Source organism: Nelusetta ayraudi, unplaced genomic scaffold (genome assembly GCF_046127955.1).
Source record: "Nelusetta ayraudi isolate G7.1 ecotype Tasmania unplaced genomic scaffold, CSIRO-AGI_Nayr_v1 ptg000070l, whole genome shotgun sequence".
NCBI classification, from domain to species: domain Eukaryota; kingdom Metazoa; phylum Chordata; class Actinopteri; order Tetraodontiformes; family Monacanthidae; genus Nelusetta; species Nelusetta ayraudi.
The window spans coordinates 6685618-6708490 of record NW_027466120.1 but is presented as its reverse complement, the minus strand read 5'-3'; the positions used below and the strand labels follow the sequence as shown (position 1 = coordinate 6708490).

General features: G+C 44.9%; 3 protein-coding genes across 5 annotated transcripts in view; 2 read left to right on the top strand and 1 right to left on the bottom strand.

The window, feature by feature from the left end:
- Nucleotides 1-2721, top strand: part of acap3a (ArfGAP with coiled-coil, ankyrin repeat and PH domains 3a) — a 54933-nt gene extending 52212 nt beyond the window's left edge. For both annotated transcript variants that reach the window (XM_076041838.1, XM_076041837.1), the window contains exon 25: nucleotides 1803-2721. In XM_076041838.1, coding sequence (XP_075897953.1) covers nucleotides 1803-1909 — 107 coding nt within the window. In that variant the 3' untranslated portion in view covers nucleotides 1910-2721. The remainder of the gene's footprint in view (nucleotides 1-1802) is intronic.
- Nucleotides 2722-3167: 446 nt separating this feature from the next.
- On the top strand, nucleotides 3168-14776 carry hipk1a (homeodomain interacting protein kinase 1a). Its single transcript, XM_076042104.1, is given in 18 exon segments — nucleotides 3168-3705; nucleotides 4982-5724; nucleotides 6313-6686; nucleotides 6776-6899; nucleotides 7038-7157; nucleotides 7242-7328; nucleotides 7465-7646; nucleotides 7738-7888; nucleotides 8509-8713; nucleotides 8806-8924; nucleotides 9218-9231; nucleotides 9233-9347; nucleotides 9871-10022; nucleotides 10344-10496; nucleotides 10972-11142; nucleotides 11233-11426; nucleotides 11921-12051; nucleotides 12362-14776. Coding segments are annotated over 17 exon segments (3546 nt in total). The 5' UTR covers nucleotides 3168-3705; nucleotides 4982-4983; the 3' UTR covers nucleotides 12875-14776.
- Nucleotides 14777-15604: 828 nt separating this feature from the next.
- sdf4 (stromal cell derived factor 4) lies at nucleotides 15605-20855 on the bottom strand. 2 transcript variants are annotated; one of them, XM_076041839.1, is made up of 7 exons: nucleotides 20599-20855; nucleotides 18949-19265; nucleotides 18159-18295; nucleotides 17935-18048; nucleotides 17693-17851; nucleotides 17048-17223; nucleotides 15605-16892 (listed from the first exon to the last, which is right to left on the bottom strand). In XM_076041839.1, exons 2-7 carry the CDS (start codon nucleotides 19257-19259, stop codon nucleotides 16716-16718), a joined length of 1074 nt encoding a protein of 357 aa, XP_075897954.1. In that variant the 5' UTR covers nucleotides 19260-19265; nucleotides 20599-20855; the 3' UTR covers nucleotides 15605-16715. The 2 variants fall into 2 exon arrangements, with proteins under 2 accessions (XP_075897954.1, XP_075897955.1); XM_076041840.1 differs by lacking the exon at nucleotides 20599-20855 and adding an exon at nucleotides 20134-20209.
- Between the last annotated feature and the right edge of the window lie 2018 nt (nucleotides 20856-22873).

Below are 22873 nucleotides of genomic sequence, written 5' to 3'. Positions count from 1 at the left end.
GATAAGCAGCATTTTCTTCCTTTGTGCAGTATTGAGTTCATGTTTCGCTTCTACACGCCAACTTTACAGAGGCTGGCAGGGAGCAGATTTGACTGGATGAATGATGCCATTTCTCACAGTGATCATTGAAGGATAACGTGTTATATAGTGAAACGTGTCTATCAGTCGGTTCAACAAGTTGACTGTTGTGTATATAAACTAAAAGCTATTAACACTTTAACTGCTTGCTTCTGACATGGGCTTTTAAACCTTTGTCTGTTTTTTTCTGTAGGAAGAAAAGATGTCTCTAAATATCCCGTACCTGCATATTAACACTGCTGTCTGTGTTCTGTTTTAACTTTTTATTTTTTTATTGGTTTGTTCTGTAACTCCTCTCAGTGTCGACTACAACTGTACTGAAAATAAACGGAACGTTTGGCTACAAACTATAAATCATCTGCTTCATTTCAGAGTCTGTCCACACAGTCTTTGACTTCCTTTAACTTCTAACATCACTAACGTCTCCCGACTTCATGCTCTGCTGTTGCACTAATAATTAGACAAGAAGATATAGTCTTTCACAGCATGCCTGCTTCGTTTTGTTAACTAGAACTCGATACAGTATTTAAAAAAAAAAAAAAACATGGAAATGTTCATCTTTGGGTCTCAAAAAGGTCTTTCTGCACTTTAGCTGATGTTTAGATTAGTTGAAAAATTAAAAAAAAAAAAATCCTATTTGCATTTTTAAGGCAAGGCAGGGATTGTGAATATTATTGCATTATTATTTGTTGCTTTCCGTTGGTTATATGTACAAAAACACTTAAGATACATAGTGAAAATCATTAAGAAGCACAATTTGTCATGATACAAAACAATACTACAATTTAAAAAACAACAAAGACTTCAGTTACTTTCTCCAATTATCAGTACTATTATTGGTGTTGTTGCACTTCTACGTTTTTTGTTATTATGTTAAAACAAATTCCTAGTAACCATTGTTTTATAAATTTCCAAATGTTATCTTGTTTTCAAGTATTAGTATCATTATGACAAAGTATTAGCCTCTACACAATATAATAACAAATTGTAAGACAATACAATACAATCCAGGCTGAGAGCATTTGTCGCACTCTGTCAAACCAATGAGTCATAAGTAACAGATTAATTATGAAGGCAAGGTCAAAGGTCAAGTAAGTACAGTGAATTTTTTTTTTAGCTTGTATTGAACTCACTTCCATCTGTGTCTCTCTTTTACATGAGTGTTCTGCTCCACTTCTAAATATTTTAAGTGTATCACCGACCATGTCGTGTGTCTGAGAAGCCATATTTAATTTATGTCCTGAACTCTGTGATCCCCCAACATCTCTCTCTCTCCCTCCCTCTCTCTCTCTCTCTCTCTCTCTCTCTCTCTCTCTCTCTCTCTCTCTCTCTCACTCCATCTGTGTCTCTCACATACACACGGTGGAATGTTCATTCACCTTTTTAATTAGTTGAGTCTGGGAGCTCTCATGGCACACAAAGGATCCCAGCTGCTTTTGTCATAGCCAAAGATTACCATGGCCCCCGAGAGGGGCACAGTCTTAGACTCGGGGCCAGGTTGAAAGAGGGAGGCCGTCTTCTCTGCTCCATTCACTCTTTTTTCCCCTTTTTTTCTCCCCCACCACTCCATTTCCTCCACCAGGCTTCATAAAATGTCAAAAGATGTTTCTGACAAACAGAGCCAGACCGTGACAAACCAGGCTTTAGCCGAGCGGCGGGGCCTCGAGTGACGTCATTTTCACACGCCCTTCTCTTTCCCCCCCCCCCCTCCCTCGCTCCATCAGGAGACGCCACATACCTCGACATCTTCAGAGAATTCTCCCACATGGCCTCCCACGACCCGGAGAAGCTCAAGCGAAGGAGCGTTCACTTCAGACACTCCTTCAGGTAGTCCGCCCAGCGGCCGGCCACTGACGAGCAACCACATACTTGAAAAGTGAAGCCGTTTCCACACATGTGTTGTCAGGACCTTTTGTTGATGCTTCACGGAAATTTGAACCACTTTGGAAAAAAAAACAACAACTGTATAATTGCCATTTTGTTTTTAATCCCCTTCTAAAGTGGATAGATGCCGCTTTTGTGATGCTGCTCATTAATAAGAACTCATTGTTTAGGAAAGCTGCATTATACAGTGTATTATTCATAGACCAACCTATTTTTTTTAAGGTGAGGATTTGCTGGTCTTTTCCTCCTCTCTGCTCCTTAAACTCTGGCATGGATTTTGTGAATTTGAGATTAAGGAACAAAATTGTTTAAAGCACTTTTTGTTTTGTTTTTTTGTGTTTCTGCGTTGTCTTGTTTGAATCATCAATCAATCGATTGTTTTGCTCATCATCTGAAGCATTATCCTCAACATAAACATTGTGTATCCTTCCAATGCATGCATTTCTCCTATCCCAGACTTGGTTTATCCCCTGCATAATCCGACAGCTGTGTCATATATCATTAGTTATCAACAAATCAAAGGCCCTCGGTTCATTATGCTGATTTTTGGCATGAAATTGTGTAAAATGTATCGCTGTTCTTTTTGACTATGCTGGTGTAGTCATTCTAATGTTTCTGTGGACTTATGCAGTATCACGGTGAAATGCAGTGCTTTTGTTACTGTGTATGCTGTTTAAGCAAATTGTTAATATATCTGAATGGGCAAAAAAATACTGATGGAAGATGAATGAATTAAACGTGTTTACGTATCTGCGGAAATACTGTTTTGATTCCGATCATTCTAAACAAAATTTAGACAACAGCGCCCTCTTGTGTTAAACATGAGACCCGTTAGTTGGAGGAAAAAAAAAAAAAATCTCAAGACAATTAATGTGGAAACGGCCCAGTATAGCTCAGCTCACATGAGCTGTTCATACGTTTCCCTAGCATTAGTTGGTTAGTTAACTAGCTAGTTTATCCAAAGTCAGTACGGTGACGTCACACGCAGTAACTCAAGTCTTCAACTCGGAACGTGAACTTGAACAAGATACAAGGTAGTTTTATTGTCAATACTACAACATATACAGAGCATTGCAATTTTGTTACACGGCGTAAAGACAACAAGAGAGTAAAAGTAGAAGTATAAAAAAAAAAGGAAAAAAAAAGTTAAAAGTATAAATTTTACCATCTACTCTAAACGCCAGTGTGTGTGTTCATGTGCTCACGTAGTCGCCCTTCGCTGTCAGCTCTCGCGATGTGCATTCCCTCAAGTATGCACGATTTGGCGTTACACCGGAAATACAGTTATGACGACGACGACGACGACAATGATGATGGTGATGAAGATGATGATGCTGATGATGATGATGATGATGGACCCATCTCCGTCCAGACGACAGGGCTGCTGCTTGAAAGTGACGTTTGCGCGGCTGTCATGAGGATCCCTCCACGCCTTGAACACACGATGTGACTGCGGATGTCGGTCGGCTCTGACTCGGCTGTTCGAGGCTATCCAGCTAGCTGCTAGCTTCGCTAGCCACCCGTCCGTCCGTCCGTCCTCTGTGCAGCTGGAGGCAGGCTGGGAGCTCCAGCGGAGCACCTCCAGCAGCAGCAGCAGCAGCAGCAGCAGCGCGCAGCTGCTCGGCTGCGGCACCGCGGCGAGATGGCGGTGGTGAAGAGGATGAGGATGAGGATGAGGATGACGATGATGAGGCGGCACTGAGTGTCAAAGCGGTCGACGGTGTGTCCAGGCATCAAATACAGGTATTGTCATGGGTGAGCGGGTAGAGCACATACCTGTAAAGCTGCATGGTTGTGGAAGAAGCACAACAGGCGGGGGGCCTGGATGCCCAAAAATCCCTGAGGAGGGCGTCTGGTGTAGGTGGGGAACAAAACAGACAGGGAACTTCGTGAAACATTGTTTTTTTTTTTTTTTTTTTTTTTTTTTTTTTTTTTAATTAAAGGTCCCATTTAACTTGATTATTGACATAAACTGAATAGCCTTAATTTCGTTATTATTCTCTGCGATTCTGTGAACTATAAAGCTGGAAACTCTGTGTGTGTGTGTTTAAATTCTGCATTGAACTCCATTTACTCTTTTATTACCAGTTTTAATGAAAACCATTTCCAATGTCTAAATGCAAGTGATTAAGAGGATATTTAGTGTGCAAAATTCTCACTAAACACACTGAAAGTAGTAGTGTTTTAAAGAGCCTAAAATATTAACCATGATACTTTACTATTGTATGGTTTAGCACACGCAACAAAGTGTGGTTATAATTCAAAGCTTTGTTTTGTAAGCGTTCAACTTCTGTAATGTTGGCTGCATACTGTACACTTGATATTCATTCTCTAAAATCACATTCAATTTGACATTCAAGGCAATTCATCACATCTGTTTTATTACTTTTAGATAATTTGGGTTACCTCGTTATGAGCCTGTCATTCGAGCTATTCACCACAAAATAAAATTATGTGTGAACTTAAAATATTTTTAAAAATAAAATAAAATTATATGGTGACACAGAATTAGAATTAAATTAAAAGAAAATCCAAATTTGTTTTTTTTGTATCATATGAACATTGCTGTCGTGACCAACCATCTGATGGTCTAAGATGCTTCACTGCAGACTGCAGACAAGAACTTCACAGGAGAAAAGTTCAGCTCCAGTTTAAATCACAAGATAAAAAAATAAATAAAAGCAGATAAAAATCACCTGAAACTCTGAGTTCAGCTCAGCTGTTATGCCCTGAGGAATTATGTTGAGGAAGAGATACTAGCACTTTGTTGCTTCATTCTGTGACTGGTTAAAATAAACAAATGTGCATCTAGAACCTCAGAATTTATTTTGTTAGTTTTGCACTTCACACTACTTAATATGCAGCCTAATCAGACGAAAAACGTGTTTTCTAAACTGCTCAGAGTCTCTCAAGGACAAATTGAAGCACTGACGCTGTCAACTGCATACCACCGGGCTCTCCTTCATTCCTACAAATAGCATCATCTCATCTCTTTGCGCTTGTGTTTTCTCCTTGGCAGTCATGGCGTCCCACGTCCAGGCGTTCTCCTCCCCCTCGGTGTCCTCCAGCGCCTACTCCCGCTCCAAGAGGCTCAAAGTGGAGAACCCGTCCTGGGAAGCGTCCTCCCTGCTGGGAGACAATGGTTACTACCAGCACAGTCCCACCCAGGCGCCCGCTCCCTCCACGTCCGGCTCCAGCTTCAACCCGGCCTACGGCTCCAACCAGGCAACCGGCTCCCGGGAGCAGACGGTGGTGCGGGCGGCCGACAGCACCGGCAGCGTCCGCGGGCCTCCGCCCGCCTCCTCGTCCTCCTCGTCCTCCTCATCCAGCCGCTGCGTGAAGGACGCAGAGTCCTCCTCCCAGCCGTGCGACCTCTACCACAAGCAGTACAGCCTGAAGCGCAAGAGCGAGGAGGTGGACAGCAGCGACAGCGTCCAGATACTGGAGGAGCTCTCGGCGCCCGTGGTCTCCTACCGCGTTGGCGGCGGGGGAGGCGGCGGGGGTGGGGGCGCCGCCACGGCTCAGTCCATCGCTCATTCGACCTCCACCACCAAGAGCAGCAACTCCCACAGCGAGGGCGACTACCAGCTGGTGCAGCACGAGATCCTGTGCTCCATGTCCAACAGCTACGAGGTGCTGGAGTTCCTGGGACGCGGCACTTTCGGACAAGTGGCCAAGTGCTGGAAGCGGGGCACCAACGAGATAGTGGCTATCAAAATTTTGAAGAATCATCCGTCGTATGCACGCCAGGGCCAGATTGAGGTGAGAGCACCTGATGAAAAATGATTGAATGAAAACATGTATTAGTAAAAAACCTTGAGTGTGATTTCCATCCCGACGCCTGTGAAAAGTCTCAAGTTATCTTAGCAATATTCTCCATCTCTTTCATCTTTTCTTATTTTAGTATTGACAAGATAACTTATGAATGAGATCTGGGCTCATACTTTATTTTGTGAAGTCTGGGCTTGTTGGATTATTTTTTAATTAAAAGCTTCAATGCTTGAATATTTTGGATAAAACAAACTTGACAGTTTCTCATTACTGCTGACAGCAGGACATTCAGGGAACTTTACTATGTAAACCATAAAACAGTCACTATATATCGTCTAAACGTAACCATTTACTCAGAATCATTGTCTTTTTTTTATTTTTTAATTAAAGACACTAAAGCACTAATTATTCTATCTCACACTCTCCTTGATACACTCTCTCCACGTTAATTTCCCTGCTGCGCAAGATAAAATTCTGGAAGTCTAGTCACATACCACACCAGCATCCCAGCCACCCAGAGTACAGGATAAGCGGTGACAGAAAATGGATGGATGGTTAATCACATGCCCCTCTCTTCAGGTGAGCATCCTCAGCAGGCTGAGCACGGAGAACGCCGACGAGTTCAACTTTGTCCGCTCGTACGAGTGTTTCCAGCACAAGAACCACACGTGCCTCGTGTTCGAGATGCTGGAGCAGAACCTGTATGACTTCCTCAAGCACAGCAAGTTCAGCCCGCTGATGCTCAAGTGCATACGGCCCATCCTCCAGCAGGTGGCCACGGCCTTGATGAAGCTGAAGAGCCTCGGCTTGATCCACGCCGACCTGAAGCCTGAGAACATCATGCTGGTGGACCCCCTGAGGCAGCCGTACAGAGTCAAGGTCATTGATTTCGGCTCAGCCAGCCACGTGTCCAAGGCCGTCTGCTCCACCTACCTGCAGTCCCGGTACTACAGGTGAGAAAAGATTTGCGAAACTTTTTTTTTTTTTTTTTTTAATGTATAAAGCTGCATAAGAGCTGCCACTCAATGTGCTGTGCTTGCAGAGCTCCAGAGATCATCCTGGGCCTCCCCTTCTGTGAAGCCATCGACATGTGGTCTTTGGGTTGCGTCATTGCTGAGCTCTTCCTGGGATGGCCCCTGTACCCAGGTGCCTCAGAGTACGATCAGGTGAGTGACTGCACTCTCATATAAAGTCCAAGCAGTAATAATAGCTAATACTTAATTGCAACACCTGAAATCAATGAAAGGTGATCTTCGGAATTTAAATGATCTACACTTTCATAACTGACTTTTTCTCTGGCTCAGATTCGGTACATTTCGCAGACCCAGGGCCTTCCGGCCGAATACCTGCTGAGTGCCGGAACCAAAACCAGCCGCTTTTTCAACAGGGGTCCCGACTCCAGCTACCCCCTCTGGAGGCTCAAAGTGAGTGAGTGGGTTCCCCCCCCCACGACCACCCCACCCCCACTGACACCCCACTGACTCCCCACTGTGCTTCTCCTCCTGCAGACGCCCGCAGAGCATGAGGCAGAGATGGGCATCAAGTCGAAGGAGGCAAGGAAATACATCTTCAACTGTCTGGATGATATGATGCAGGTGAGGAAGGGCTGGGGGGGGAGCAGCAGTAGCTGCGTTTCCATGACCCCTAGAATTGTGCAGAACCTAAATATCGCGATAAAAAACTGTAACAGTGACAGGTGACCTAACAGTGACCTTGCGTCTCTCTCTGCAGGTCAACATGAGCAACCTGGAGGGGACGGACATCCTGGCAGAGAAGGCCGACAGGCGGGAGTTCATAGACCTGCTGAAGAAGATGCTGACGCTGGACGCAGACAAGCGCATCACGCCCATGAAGACTCTGAACCACCCCTTTGTCACCATGACACACCTGCTGCACTTCCCGCACAGCTCGCAGTAAGTGCAGTACTTTATCCCGCCGCAGCCGTATCGCATGTTTACCCCTCACCCCGTCCCCTCTGCAACCCTTTTCAAAATTGTGTTGCAGTGTGAAGTCATGTTTCCAGAACATGGACATATGCAAGCGTCGATGCAGCGCCTTCGACAACGGCAAAAATCTGTTCGGCGGCAACAACGCCCCGAGCGCGGCGACCAACCTCACCGTCACCTTCAGCAGTCAGCTCAACCAGCACAGTCAGGTGAGTCAGTCGTCTCTGGCCCGCTGCAGGTTTGTCACCTTTTCAGAGGAGAAGCGCTGTCGGTCCGGTGGTCAGTCTTCTCAGTCAGTCTGTGAAACGATGTCGCAGCCGTCGCAGTTAACAACCATTGGTTCCTGTGACTGTTAATGTGTTTGCTCATTCGTTTGGAAATAAGGTTTCAACATTTTTTTTAATTAATATTTGGAGATTTTGTGAAGAAACAGCGGCATCAAGTGGTTACATTTTAGATTGCAGCTCTCTTTCACTCACCCTCCCTCTCCCGATCTTGCCAGTGAGCTACACAACAAATGGGGACCACCATTGCAAATGGTTTACTAGTGATACCAGGTTCAGTGGGAATTGAACAAGAAATGACAACAAAGACTTTAAGTTCAAAACCTGCTTTTGAGAAGTTTAAATGAAATACTTATAAGTTATAAGTTGTAGCGCATTAAAGCCAGCCGTTTGTCTGAAACTGAAGTAGTCCCAAATGAAAGGCCTCACCAGTCACCACCCTGTTTTCATTTTGCCTTGTGTGTCTATTAATTCAAATACCTTATGAGGCCCCTGAGGCCTCCTGACTGACCCTGTGGCTTTGGCCACGGCGCCGTGTCTTTCAGATGGCCTCCACTGGCGGCCAGTCGCTGTCCCTCAGCAGCAACGTCCCGCTGCTCAACTACCAGCCTGGCCTCTACCAGCAGGCCACCATCAACATCCCGGGCCTCACGCAGCAAAGCGTGCCCCTGCAGACCCGGCCCACCCAGCTCTGCACCCAGGCCGAGCCCTTCCAGCAGACGCTCATTGTCTGCCCCCCCACCATCCAGGGTGAGGGATGCACGATGGGCAGCATTGGCGACGAGTGACGAGCTTGCAGCACTTTCAACCGCGGTTTAAAAAAAAATGTTTTCCTCTGGCAGGCCTGCAAACTTCCAACAAGGCCTCTGGCTACCCGGTGAGGATGGACAACTCTGTACCTTTGGTTCCTCAGAACCAGCCGTCCCAGTCTCTTCACATTCAGCCTGGCATGCTGGCACAGGTAGGACCCACTGCCTCCCCCTTGCTGGCTTGAAGCTTGACTTGAATAGTAAACAGTTGACACCGTGGTGGAAAAAATGTCCGACGCAGTCTCAAACATCATCTTGAAAAATATCTTTCTTTGTGTTTCAGAAGATGTGGCTGCTGGCTCTGTGCTTTGTCACTCATTAGTTAAAACTTTCAATTCCACCAGATATTCCCTCCTCAGATTTGTCAGACTTGGAGACAAAGTCCAAACTAATGTGTCCATCTATTAAGTCTGAATGTAATAATTCCCCCTTCCTACCCACCCAGGCTTCCCTGGACCCGCAGCAGCCTGTACGCCTCAATAGCAGCAGTGCCGCGTTTAGACTCAGTCCGACTGCCAGGCGGCTGTGGGAGCGAGAGCCTCGGTGGCTTTCTGGATCAGAATACGTCTGTAATGGTAAAAAATGAAAATAGTGGTACAAATCGAAGACGTCTCTTTTCTTCCTTTCTTCCTTCTGGGATGTGCATGACGTTAGCAGGCGCCGCATTAGCCACTTGTGAGACCTTTTGCTTGACGCTCCATGAAGCCGAGTGCATTTCCTAACAAACGCCTTCATCTCTTCCTCTCCTGCTGACCACCTTCCTTCACTTCCAGGTGGCCAGTTTCTGACATCCAGACCTGTTTTGCTTTGCTTTGTCTTCGGATTTCCCTCTGACTTCCTGTTGCCTAGTGAGGCATTCACGGCATCAACGCTCTCCCTCCCAGTAACTCTGGAAACTGCCCTGTCATCTCCTGACCCTCCGTGCGTGTGTGTGTGTGTGTGCTCTCATGTGAAACATCTTCCAGAGAGGGGAGCAGTTGTGCTAATCTGCCTTTTTATTGACTGTTCCCAATGTTTTCAGCTAAACTGTTCCACCGCAGTGTTTGGCTGTGTCTGCCCCTCAATTCTAAACCTTTGCACGTATGTGTGTTCCTGCAGCAGGGCTGGCCAGCAGGCACGCAGCAGATCCTCATTCCTTCCACGTGGCAGCAGATGCCTGGCATGGCCATCCACAACCCTGGCCAGGCTGTCGTGCCCGACTCCCCCATGGGAGCCCCCGTGTCCGACAGCCAGCAGGCGTCTGGCTGGAGGTGAGTCGACTCCAACAGCACTCTGTCTCCACCTTTGAGTCAGGGTCACTGTTTCTATGTTCAATTGTTATTAATATCATTAATCTAATAATAAAAAACATTCAATCAAATAATAAAAACACTGTTCTTGATCTTATTCTTATTCCTGTTATAATAGTTATAATAATAATCTCAAATTTCTACAGAGCAGGAAAAATAATGAAAAATGAATGCACTTTAACAAGGTTGTTAATGTCTTTAAATAAGTTAAAGAAAAAAGCAGAACCTATAAAATACATTTAGCAAAAAAACAGATTTGTAGCCTGTGTTTTTCCTCAGCAGGGGTCGCCATGGCAACCAGTACGATAGCGTCAGCCAGCAGGACTCCAGCGTCGGCCGTCACGCTGCTCCCCAAAGCCACAACTCAGGCGCCTCCCACTCCAGAACCCAGCAGGGCAAGAGGTCCAAGGGTCGGCAGGCGGAGAGCAGAGTCAGGTGTGCTGCCATGATTGCACTGGTGTTTAATCTCCTGTCAGACAGTGTTCTCAGTAAACTCAGCTGCAAACAGCGTTTTGTTGGTTGCCGTGCAACGATTCATCAAGCCTGCCTCTGGCTTGAAGGCAGTGATTTGATGTCTGTCCACCCTGTCATCACTAGTGAGGCAATAAGGCCTGACCGTGGATGTATTATAAGAACTGGATACCGGACTGACAATATGTCAGCGCAGCGATTTTCCCAGTGGTCACTTGAGGTACTGCAGCAAAAAAATCAGATTGGCCCAAAAAGCATTTTTCCTATTGACCACAGTACAAAAAAAATAAAGGCTTTTTTGTAAACGGCTGACAGGACGACTGTGACCTGAAACATGATTCATAGCAAATCTTTCTATTGTAGATAGCTAGCTATTTAGATTTGCACGTGAGAACAGACAGTGATAGCAGACAGTGAGACTTTGTCTTTGACGCTCCAGGCCGGTGTCCTCGGTGCTCTCGGCCACCTCGGTGCTCCACAACGCTCCTCCGCTCTCCGGCGACCAGTCGCAGCCCATCGTCATCTCCGACACGCCCAGCCCTGCTGTCAGCATCATCACCATCCACAGCGACTCTGAGGACGAGGACGACAGGAAGTTCCCCGCCGTCTGGTGAGCCCCATTTCCCGCGTCGGGCAAATCGCCTCTGGTTCCGGGATGCGGGTCTCGCCCGCTGAAAATTCTCTCGCTTCAACCTCGCAGCTCGGGAACGAGCCAGAGGACCAACGTGATCAGCTGCGTGACGGTCCACGACTCCCACGACTCGGACTCGTCCACCAGCAGCCCGCTGAGCCCGAAGAGCAGCCAGCAGCCCAGCAAGTCCACCACTGTCATCACGCCGTCCGCACACCCTGAGCCAGCGGAGGGTGCCAACCACAAAGCTCCAACTGCTTCAGGTCAGAGGGAAGCAACTGAGAACGATAGATAGATAGATGGATAGATAGATAGATAGATAGATAGATGGATGGATACACAGGAATAAAACAATAGTAATGCAGAATAAACGTCAACCTAGAGCAGGACTGCGAGAGGTCATAAGGTCATTTATAAACACTTTTGACGAAATTGTTTCCACACTTTGAGGAGTGTGTAAACTACAGTGGGTTAAATGATAGCGCAGGGGTTTGGAGCCAGGAAAGGCTTCGCTCTGTGTTCTGACCTCTATGTTTGCAATCAAAAAGTAAACACAGCTTGTTGTGCTACTGCAGCAAAGAAAAACTTTGATCCATGTTTACCGGCTGCGACAAGATTTTGCAACGATTGCTTTTGTTGGTGAAAGATAGGAACCACCACAGGCAGTCTGGTGAAATGTGGTTCCAAAACTTCATGTATGTCTCACAAACAATCACTCATTCATTCATTCATTCATTCATTCATTCATTTCCTTCAGATCGAGCCACGAGCGGCTCCAGCAGATCCAAGAAGAGCTCAAGTCAGCACGCCGGTCGTCCAGGAGAATCGTCCAGCGAGCGGCATCAGCGAGCCCCATCCAGCAGGTCTCAGCCGCTCAACCTCAGTCAGGTAACACCAACGCAGACTTTAGCCCAGCCCAGTGCTCCTCAATAGGCCTCAGTAGGCCGTAGTTCTTGGCGTTTATATTTAAAAAGACAAACCCTCTCAACCCCCTCTGGAAACTTTCATTTTGGATTCATGATAATTCATGATAAAAATTGCAATGTTGATTATCGATCTGCTGCAAAATGGTGTTCATACCCCATTTTGACTCCCTCGTCATACTAGAGAACTCACAAAACTTTGGTAAGCAGGTCAGAACTGGTGAAAAATTTCATACAATGAAAAGGAACTGCCCATCCTCCGCCGCCGCCTACAGGTCCAGCAGCAGTCGGCGATGTCGTCGTCTCACGAGGCGGCGGGAAGCAGCGGTTCCCTGAAGCGGCAGCCCACCTACCCTCCGCCGGTCTCCTCCTCCTCCCACTCCTCCTACAGTGCCCTCTTCAGCTCCACCCCCAACCTGTACGCCTATCCAGCCTCGGCCGCGCTGGCCTCCGTGTCCCAGGCTGTGGACCAGATGCAGGGCGGCTCGTCCCGCCACGCCAGAGCCAGCGGCGCCTACTCTTCCTCCCTGGCACTGCTGCAGAAGAGCAGCAGCCTGGCGCTGGGGAGCGCCGCTCTGGGACAGTACGGCAGCCACCACCAACACCAACACCAACACCAACACCAACACCACCACCATCAACAGCAGCAGCAGCAGCAGCAGCAGCAACAGCAGCAGCCACTACAGCAGCAGCAGCAGCAGCATCAGCATCAGGCGCTTGGCGGACAGCCGTTCCACCCCTCTGCTGCTGCCTATCAGAGGAAACTCAACCCGTACCCCTTCCTGTAGGCCAGATTTCTTTCCCCGGGAGGAAATGGAGATAACCAGGCTCCAAACTCTTTTGATTGGTCCTTGCAACGTCTCTTCATCTGGCTGATTTCCCACCGAGAGCGCTACATGGACCACCATCTGTGACCAAGGGAAAATGAATCACCGAGTAGTCATTCATAGGACATCATTTAGAATGACGATTAACACCTGCTGACACAAGCAGAAGTTAAAGGAAGTACATCAAACAATAAAAACATTTTGAACTTCACTATAAGAACGAAACACTTTGAAGACAGTGTGGGGAAATGGCTCTGGAGATGTGCTCTGTTATCCATAGACGCTACATATTGTTTAAAGTCAACTGTTGCCAATGGCTTGTATAGCTCGGATAATCAATATGATTATCTTTCAGCCACCAATGGGGGCGCACTAGAGGTCGAAGTGGGAGACTTTGCAGCAGCCAATCAAATGTGTTTGGGTGAGTTTGGGGCGTGGTTATCCCTATTTCCTCTTGGGCAAATGATCTCACTTCCTGTAGAGACCCGACGGTGGCGCAGGACCGAAGCACCGACACCAAATTGAGACCAAGACTAGAGGAGCACAAGCTCACCGCAGGTGACTGTGAACTTTTCCAACTTGCTTTTACTGTCAAACCTTATTGATCAGGGGTTTTTGTTGTTGTTGTTGTTGTTGTTGTTGTTGTTTTCTTTGAATCATTCAATGACTTACAGAATGCATTTGTATTTTAAATGCGGGGCCCTTCTGTTTGAGCGGCTTCAGCCCTGAGTTTGTGTCAGCAGCATGTGAACAGCGGCAGTCAGTGCAGTCTGAGCGCTCGTCCCGTCCATGTGCTTGAGACAAGGGAATGAAATGAACGTCATGTGACATCAGCTGGAAGAGTGGCCCGTTTGAACAATGAACTCACCTCAACTTAGCAAAGAAAAAGGCTGAACGTCGTTGCCAAAATAACCAATTCACGGACTGTTGCATCCTCATTTTGTTCCACCGTCGGGGAACTGAAAGTTTGCTGCTTTGTTATTATTGCTGTTATTGATATGGATAATATTCTTGTATAATATATTTGAATCATTGTTTAAACATTTGCATACTCGATCGCCTTAAATATTTAGGCTAACGTCTTATTTTAAACCAAGTCAGCCTATTGTGCTAAGTTCAGTTAGTAGGTTGTGTGTTTCTTTTTATACTGCACTGTGTGTTTTATCTGTATTAAGAAAAAAAGAAAGAAAACAAGAGGAACTGAAAAGCTGTGTACTGTACAACAAGCAGTGTGCCATTGTGTTCTGAACTGCTTTTCATTTGGTTTTTTTTGTACTAGCCTTAACTCTGTTGAGTCTGTGTGTTTAATGGTGGGGTGTACGTCTCGGCACAAAGTAACGCGTTCCGTTCCGATGGGACGCTCGTGAGTTTTGCAGTATCGGTGCATTATCTTCTAGGTTGCATCTGTTTGACATGGAGTAGCATTGGGGACGTGTTCTCAACATTGATTGTCAGAGTCGGCTGCAGAAAAAGTCATTGACGATCACATTATTGATATTGAGAAAACTATAGTGTCTTGTGTGGTAATGTGTGTGATTTAAAAAACAAACAAACAAACAAAAAAAACTGTACCCATAAAGTTGATACACACAATCATTAAGATTCAAAGACACGTGGAAATGAATGTGTCTTTGAATGAAATTCTAGTTTCATGCTTTTGAATCACAGACGATCAAATCTGACAAAAGATGGTGGGTCAAGATTTGATCCTCTGCATGCGTTTGGGTCGAAGCAGTTCCTTGGTTTGGTTCAAGTGGTGGTGGTTCTTACAATCCAGCTGTGTTGTCAAGTGCTGCATTACATTAGAGGACGCAATGAACCTTAACCCGTATGTACGCAATAAACCCGTATCAAAGTTCTGGAGTTCTGGCTTTGTCATTCCTTCACAGCAAGCAGGAATCCTGCTGAGGTATCTGGAGAATTTCTCATCTTTGGAAAAAAAAATAAAAAAAAATGGGTTCTAACATTTGACAGAGGGGGCTGGAGCAGCAGCAGACCCACCTCATACGTACTAAGTAGAAAGTAGAAAACAGAGGGTATAATGTCAAATGAAAAAAAAGCATTACAACAAAATCAGTGTCCTTGATTTTGTAAATGGAAATGCGTTTCTCTCGCCCTCTGCCATTGTGCTCAGCAGTTGCCGTAGTGAGACTGTAATTTACAAAAACTGTTCATTAAATCAATCATTACTTTTGGAAAGCAGCTGCCATTCTTCCAGTCCTGGTGAAGATCAGAAAAAAACAATTTTTTTTTCTTACCTTCGCGACATCACACGGCTCAACTTGTCCACGGTGAGCACTCATCTCACTCACCGGAGCCATCATCAGGACCGGGGGGGCGACACCAGCCTCCAGACCGCTGCTGGTTCTAAGAGCTGGTTCTTAGAACCGGTTCTTTTGCGAACAACCCGTCGCCCGAGTTCGCTAACAACATTTAGCACCACTGAGAACAGAATGAATGTGTGGATAAACAAATGAGTTGAACTTCTTCTTGGGTGACTTTAGAACACAACGCTTTAAAAGGTCCATGTTAAGGTTGACTGGGAGTCGTGCCAGTAAAGGTTCGTGTGGCAAGGCGCAGAGGGCCCAGGCGGGCTTGGAACCCGAGACTCCCGGGTGCTGGTCATGCACGCTAACCACTCGGCCAAAGCTATAATGGAATGTAAATAAACGCAAAAAACCCAGGAATTGCTTAATTGATAAGAAATATTTATTTCAGCACATTTTTGATAAGATTCATAAAGCTGTGTCACATTCTGTTTTCTCACAATCCACTGAGAACAAACAGAGTCTGCAGCAGATCACTAGCAAGCTGCGAGATCACTTAAAGTTTTACAGACTGGCGGGACTGGAATGGAACTGGATTGTTTTTCCATGCACTTGAAAACAATGTACAAGTGAAAAGGCTTCCGGTACAACAGATCAATGGAACAGTTGTTTCAGAATGCGGGTCAACAACTTCATTGGAAAATGAACTTAGAAGCATACGCCGCATTACAAGGATGGAGTTTGTCTTGATATTTTATTGAAGTGCATCAAGTGCCTTAAAAGAACTACAAATCTGACCCGAGCAACCGGCCTTCACCACAGGTGACCCGAGGCGTGTTCACTTCCTGAATGTAGCCACCTTGAAGCTTCCTTCAATAAAATCTAAATGTCTCCCATTAAAATCCACATTTTTCTCATATATTAATATTTGCCTTTTGCTTACTCTGTAAAATAAACTCTACATTAAACAAAGTACAATTAGCCAACGTTACCTCAAAGTAGATGCTTGCAGGTGGAAGGACGGACTCCATCTTCAATGAATGGATTAACTCACCACTAACGGCAAACTCCCTCTTAAACTTGGTGGAATCTAGTGGTATTCTCTGCATCAATGACTCAAACCTTTGTTTTATTTCTCACAGCAGCATTATCTGGATTTTATACCTTTTATTCTAAGACCCCCGTCATCTGTGTGTGACAAATATTTACACTGGATGCGAAGCGCCCAGTACCGACCACTGCAATCTGAAAACTATAAAAAAAAAATTGTAGTGGAAGTTTAAAAAAAAAAAAAAAAATCCTCATATACACACATTTCACAACACAACAAAGCAAAGTGAATTTGGAGCTGCTGCAGTCCCAGGTAGCCACATTAGAAGCCCACGTTATCGAGTCCAATGGCACACAGAAGGCAGACCTCGAAGGCGACTTTGTTCTAATTTAGTCAGCAGATGAAATTGGGGGAGGGGTGGGTAGGGGGCGCTGTTGAGGCTGTTTGAACACAGGCAGGATGGGCGGACGAAGTCAGCAGGAGCTCAGAACTCCTCGTGGACGTTCCTGGCGTAATCCATGAGCTTGCTGCCCGTGAAGTACTCGCTGTACTTGAGGATCTCGTCCAGCTCCAGGTTGTGGTTCTGGTTTTCGTCTGCGACGGCGATCATCTGCTTGGCCTCGTTCAGCGCGTTGTGCTCGTTCATCGGGTCCATGTACTCCTGGGCACCACCAGGGTTGGCAGGACGGTTAGAGGAGGAGAGTCGAGTCAAAAAAAATGTATGCGTGTGTGTGTGTGTGTGTAAAGATAAAACATACATATGCATAAACATATACATATATGAACATATATAAATAGAAGGATTATCCTCCTCACCTCCAGCTCGTCCATGGTTACGATGCCATTTTTGTCTGAATCGATGACGTCTTCAAACTCCTTCTTCCTCTCTCGCACCCAGTCGTCATCGATGTCCTGAGCCTGCTGGTTCTCCACGGTGCCCACCGGTAGCGAGATGAACTCGGACAGGGTCAGCTTCTTATCGCCGTCCTGGTCTGACAGAGGAGCGGGGCGTTTAAGCACGTGAACATTTGCCGACTCGTTGATCTCCTCCATATATACAGGATCAGTGTCTACTGACGTGTTGGATTATTTGTGGTAAAAATGTCTACAATGCTGTCTCCACCAGCTGTTCAGTTCTGCACATAAAAAAGTAGAAGATGAATAAATGGTGCAGTAAATTGCAAAAAAATAAATTAAAAGTTAAGTAAGTTAAAAAAAAAAAAGTTGAGTAAAAAAAAAAAAAAAAAAAGTACCTGATTCAGGTCACCATGCTAAGTGCACGTGCTAATGTACCGACGGAAGTAAGAATTTACTGTCAGCAACATGTTTGCAAAGCCAATTATAAATCTACATGTTTTGTTTGAACTGGGACATCAAAATGAACTTTCATCACATGAATCCAGATCTTCTATGTGTGCAGATGAATTACTGTTTGATGGGCGATGGTTGTGGAGCACATACCGAGGTCCCGGACAATCTCCCTGACCATGTATTTGAGCATTCCTCTGCTGTGCTCAGGGTGGAGGAAGGACAGGAACTCCATCTCGTTCAGCAGCTGGTCATTTGGGTTGGTGTCTGCCTGGTACCAGCGGTCCTTCAGACTCTCCAACACCTCCTGGGCTGCATCCACAAAACCAACATCGTTACCGCGTCAATGAACAGGCAACTTTGGAAAGTTACAAAAACACATTTTCTCCACTCACTTTCCTCGTCCAGTTTCAGATCCTCGTTATTTTTTATTTTCTCGGCGACCTCTTTTTCATTGAAGCCTTTGCTGGCCAAAAACTTGGCCCTGTATTCATCCCACGTCACGTGACCTGCGGAAGAAGCGCGACACAAGGGGTTCAGGCTCCACTAAAGTGGCTCTTTGTACATTTGGGAGCGACGGTCGACCGCGATGTGTAAAACAGTTTTCTGTTTCCCTCACCGTCGCCATCGGGGTCCACTGCCCGGAAGCTGTTCTTGTTCTCCATCATGGCCTCCTGGAAGTGCTCCTCCGTCTTCTCCATGATCCAGCGTTGCATCTCTTTGGCGCTGACACTCCGGTCCTTGTTGAAATCCACTCTGAAGATTTGGGGACAAACAAGAGTTCTTGAGTTAGCTTAAGTTACTGAAAACACAAAGACAACAGTAACAACTGATCCACCGAGTTGCCCTATGAATGACAGGTGGGAGAAACAAGAGAGCGTGACAGACAGTGCAGGCTGGCAGGGAGTGGCCCGCAGCAAAGTATCCAAACAGGCATCAAACCCAGGCGGCTGAAACAACGACGCTGCTCGGTAATTCCAGCTAAACAAGCGTGCTTTTGAAAGCGGCAATTCAAAGGCAATTAAAATGCTTCCTCACATCCTGGTTCCTGCTTCCCTCGTGACAAGATGATATTTACATCTCTTCTTTGTCCTCCATTTCCTTTTCTTCCAATCTGCACTACCAGTCAAAAGAAACACCTGTTTCTTCTTTATCCGTACTACTTTCTACACTGTAGAGACATAGCGAAGGCAACATTACACCAGCGATGCACAGGTTCACGTGACATACGCTTTGACCGCTCCACTTGTTACTGTTCAAATGTTTGACGATTTAAGCTCTTTATCAACACAATGAAGCCGTTCCCAAGGCAACCCTGACAGGCTGCTCTTAGATTAAAGTAAAAATGCTTGCTTCGTACAAAGTCACGTCACTTTAGACTGAGATTTTACAGAACGAGCAATTCTCACTTGGTAAAAATTTCAATGAGCTTCTTTCTGTTCCTCCGTGGCTCCGAGTCCTCCTCAAACTCCTCGATCTCTTTCCCCAGGAACACCTCCTGGTGGAAGTCCTTGTTGAGGTGTCCATCCATCTCCAGCTTGACCCCATTCATGTGATCCGGGGGGAGAATCTCGTTCTCGTCCTTGTTTGCGGGATACTTGTCTTTGGCGGCCGACATGTTGGCAGGCCGTGCGTGCACATCCGTCGTTTGCAGGATGACGCAGGAGAGCAGCGAGGCAGCCAGGAGGTTTCGGCACCACGATTCCCTCTTCAGAGTCATGGCTGTCTGCAGAGACAGGACGGTGGGGCGAACAGAAGAAACATGCATTTGCCTTAAACGCACCCTGGAACAGTAGGGGAGTTGCTAAGGAAAATGATCAGGTCCATCACCTGCAGCTTCAACACTAGGGCTGCAACAATTCGTTGATGACTAATCACTAATCAATTATGTTATTTATGGCATATCAATTCCATATTTAAATTGTGAGAAATCTGTTTAAGGTACTCAACTGTGATAAACACTGCATATAACCTTTAAATCGTGAATGAATACACCTATGATATTTTATGTTGGAAAACAACTATGTCACAGATAAATGTCATTATTTTGATATATTTGTTTAAAAACGTATGCTTTGAGAGTATAACAGTATGACACAGGTCTGAAAATTTAAGGAAGTTAGGTTAAATAGAAGTCCAAAATAGGTGGTGAAAATAATCGTGACTAATCGAAAAAATAAATAAATAAATAAATAAATAAAATCGTTGGTTGAAACCCTATTCAACACCAGTGCCGCGTTCACGCCAAGTGGGTTTCTCCTTGATTACGACACACCCACCGGACATTCGGGTCAAACGAGCCGTAGATAAACTAAGATAAGATTAGCTTCGCACAAGATCGGAATTTTCCGTTTAAAAAAAATAAAAATAAAAATAAAAATAAAAATAAAAATAATAATAATAATAATAATAATAATAATAATTATTATTATTATTATTAAAATAAATTTAAAAAGTCCGTTACGGACATAACTACACCTTCGTCCTGGACTAAAAAAAACCAAAACAACAACAACTGATGAAGGCAAAAATACGCATTAGCCGAGACGACGTCTGTTCGCATGTATCGTATAGTCGTATTGAACAATAGTTACATGTAGCGAGGGAATGTTGTTAAGACGATGACGATTCCAACTTCGAGCGTTGAGCCACGTAAGGTCAGCGGAAGCTCTGAAGGATCAAACGCGAAAAGTTGACCGATTTTAAGTCCCTCTACTCAAATGTGTGGAACGTATGAACGGTTCCAAAACGACACTCACGACGAGCCCTTATACGTCACGTCATTCAGATTGTTTTTTTTTTTTCATTTTCCTTGAGAAGAAACTGAACGGTGCTAGCGATGTTACGGAGCTAACGCAAGCCTGGCTAATATCCCATTTCAGGTCAAGTTACACCGTTAAAACAGGCGTAATATACGACACCTGAAGAAGACTGTAGGCAGAGGACACCCAAAGCTGCTCACGACGAATGGCCGGAAACAACGACACGGAAGAAGTTGTAGCAAGTCAGCGAGTTGAAAAGGAGGTGGCTGGAGGCTAATGTTTGCGGGACTGACTGACCTGTGTTGGATCCAGTCAGGCAAAGCTGTCACTCCACAGTTCCTGTAGACGTGGCTGCCCTTCAGCACACAAACACCTCCGACACAGAAAACAGAACCAACAGATAAAACACTACGGGATAAATAAATAAAAAAATAATAATAAAATTGAAAACGATGTCCCGAGGAGGCCTCGCTAGTGTAGCAGCGCTGGCCCAGGCTCACTTGAGACGCGAGTAAAGCTGGCTGACTGTTGGACAACCGCGCACCTTCTTGCTGCTGAAAATTTTAGTTGCGCGGAGAGCATTCACAAATCTAAATCCCGTTACCACCTTCAAAATAAGAGTCTTCTTCTTCGTCTTCTTCGTCTTCTTAGTCAACATTCCATCAACATTTCCCCACAGTATTACAATATGTGCAATCTTTGATAAAACAGCCCCCTCTTTTATTTTCCCTACAATATTTTTTTTTTTTTGCTTTAATTGTGTGTTCCATATTGTAATACATTCTACTCTTATTGTCTTTATCCCTTATCCTGTCAAAATTCAGATTTTTCTGATTTCAGGGTTTCCTTCGCCTTCAAACAGAATACTGTTTGACTGTCAGAAATCTCCCAGAAACATCCTGATTATAAGAGATGATTATTGCGATAAAATGTTTAGTGTAAATGCTGTACTGTCATTGTCAGTCAGATGATTTAAAATGTGTTAAAATGTCTTGTGCAACTGTGATTGGAGGTAAACAAGTGGAAGATGTTTCACCTTTAAGTAATGTTTCAACAATATATACATTTTTTTTTTGCTTTGTTTGGGAGAGGCTATGTCTCGATATATATGGCGTTATTAAAAGGCAGAATGGGAACGACGCTGAAGTTGGCACCACATTCGCCGCGGTGCTTCCGGGGTGCTTCTTAGGTTTCGATTCCACCTTAAAAAAAAAAACAAACAAAAACAATTCCGCAATTTGACCGCTAAATGGCTGTGTTTATCCCAACACTTTCCAACATAAAATTCAGCGAATTATTATGTCTATGTTGAGGTGGATTTCCCCCCAAATTATACAATAGAAATGGACATGTGAGGTATCATTGTAAAGCATGGGAGCTCTACTATCACAATCAGTTGACATATTTTATGGGAAATCCCTTTTGGCCTTTTTGGTGGACTCCAAAGTTGACGACTTTGCCATTGACATTATGATGTTTTTCTTTTCGTTTTTTTTTTTTATTTATTTATTTATTTATTTTTTTAAGGTGGATTATTTCCAAAATTATACAGTAGACATGGACATGTGATGTATCATTGTAAAGCATGGGAGCTCTACTTTTATAATCAGTTGACATATTTCATTGGAAATTATTTTTCTTCCACTGTATAATTTTGAAAAACAATCCACCTCAACATAGACATAATTATTCACTGAATTTTATATGTTGAAAAGTGTTGGGATAAACACAGCCATCTAGCGGTCAAATTGCGATTTTTATTTTATTTTATTTATTTTATTTTTTTAACGCTACCCTAATGCCATTCAAGTCTATTTATCCAAGAGACATGAGGCCACTTGCTTTGTCATCAGGATCCCTCAAGAAGCGCCCACGCCAAATTTGGGGCTTCTAGCACGTGAGGAACCCCGAAACCCTAAACCCTAATTTCAGCCTTAAACGTAACCCTACCCCTAATTTGGGGGACTCCAAAGTTGACAACTTTGCCATTGACATCACGGTATTTTTCAGTTTTTCAGGTGGATTATTTCCAAAATTATACAGTATAAATGGACATGTGAGGTATCATTGTAAAGCATGGGAGCTCTACTTTTATAATCAGTTGACATATTTCATTGGAAATTATTTTTTAGCTAGGCTCAACTTTGGAGTCCCCACAAAAGGCCAAAAATGATTTCCTGTGAAATATGTCAACTGATTGTGATAGTAGAGCCCGGAATCAAACCCACAACCTTCTTGCTGTGAGGCGGCAGCGCTAACCACTGTGCCACTGTGTCGCCCTCCTGGTCTAAATAGTGTGAGCGAAAAGAGGCGAAACGTGTTTCAAGTACGCAGCCATACTGGAGAGAGTCAGTGAAAATGTAACAGTATGGAGGCTGGCAGCCTCTAGGTGGCACTATGCTAAAACGTAACGGCATGCAGACGAGCAGACGGTGCAGTGTGTAAAAAAAAAAAAAAAAAAAAAAAAAGAGTCCTGTAGACACTCATGACCTAACATGCTATTTATCTTAATAAGAGTTTCAGAGGGCTGAAACAGTTTCAGACAAATGAACTCACTGTAGGAATACCAAGA

Bases quoted from the DNA above. Each gene is read 5' to 3' on its own strand.
- sdf4 (XM_076041839.1), bottom strand. From the start codon at position 19,259: ATGACTCTGAAGAGGGAATCGTGGTGCCGAAACCTCCTGGCTGCCTCG. The intron at 18,296-18,948 runs GTGAGAATTGCT...CCAAATCTTCAG, and splicing joins CTCATTGAAATTTTTACCAA to AGTGGATTTCAACAAGGACC. The intron at 17,224-17,692 runs GTATGTGCTCCA...CTCCTCTGTCAG, and splicing joins GGAGATTGTCCGGGACCTCG to ACCAGGACGGCGATAAGAAG.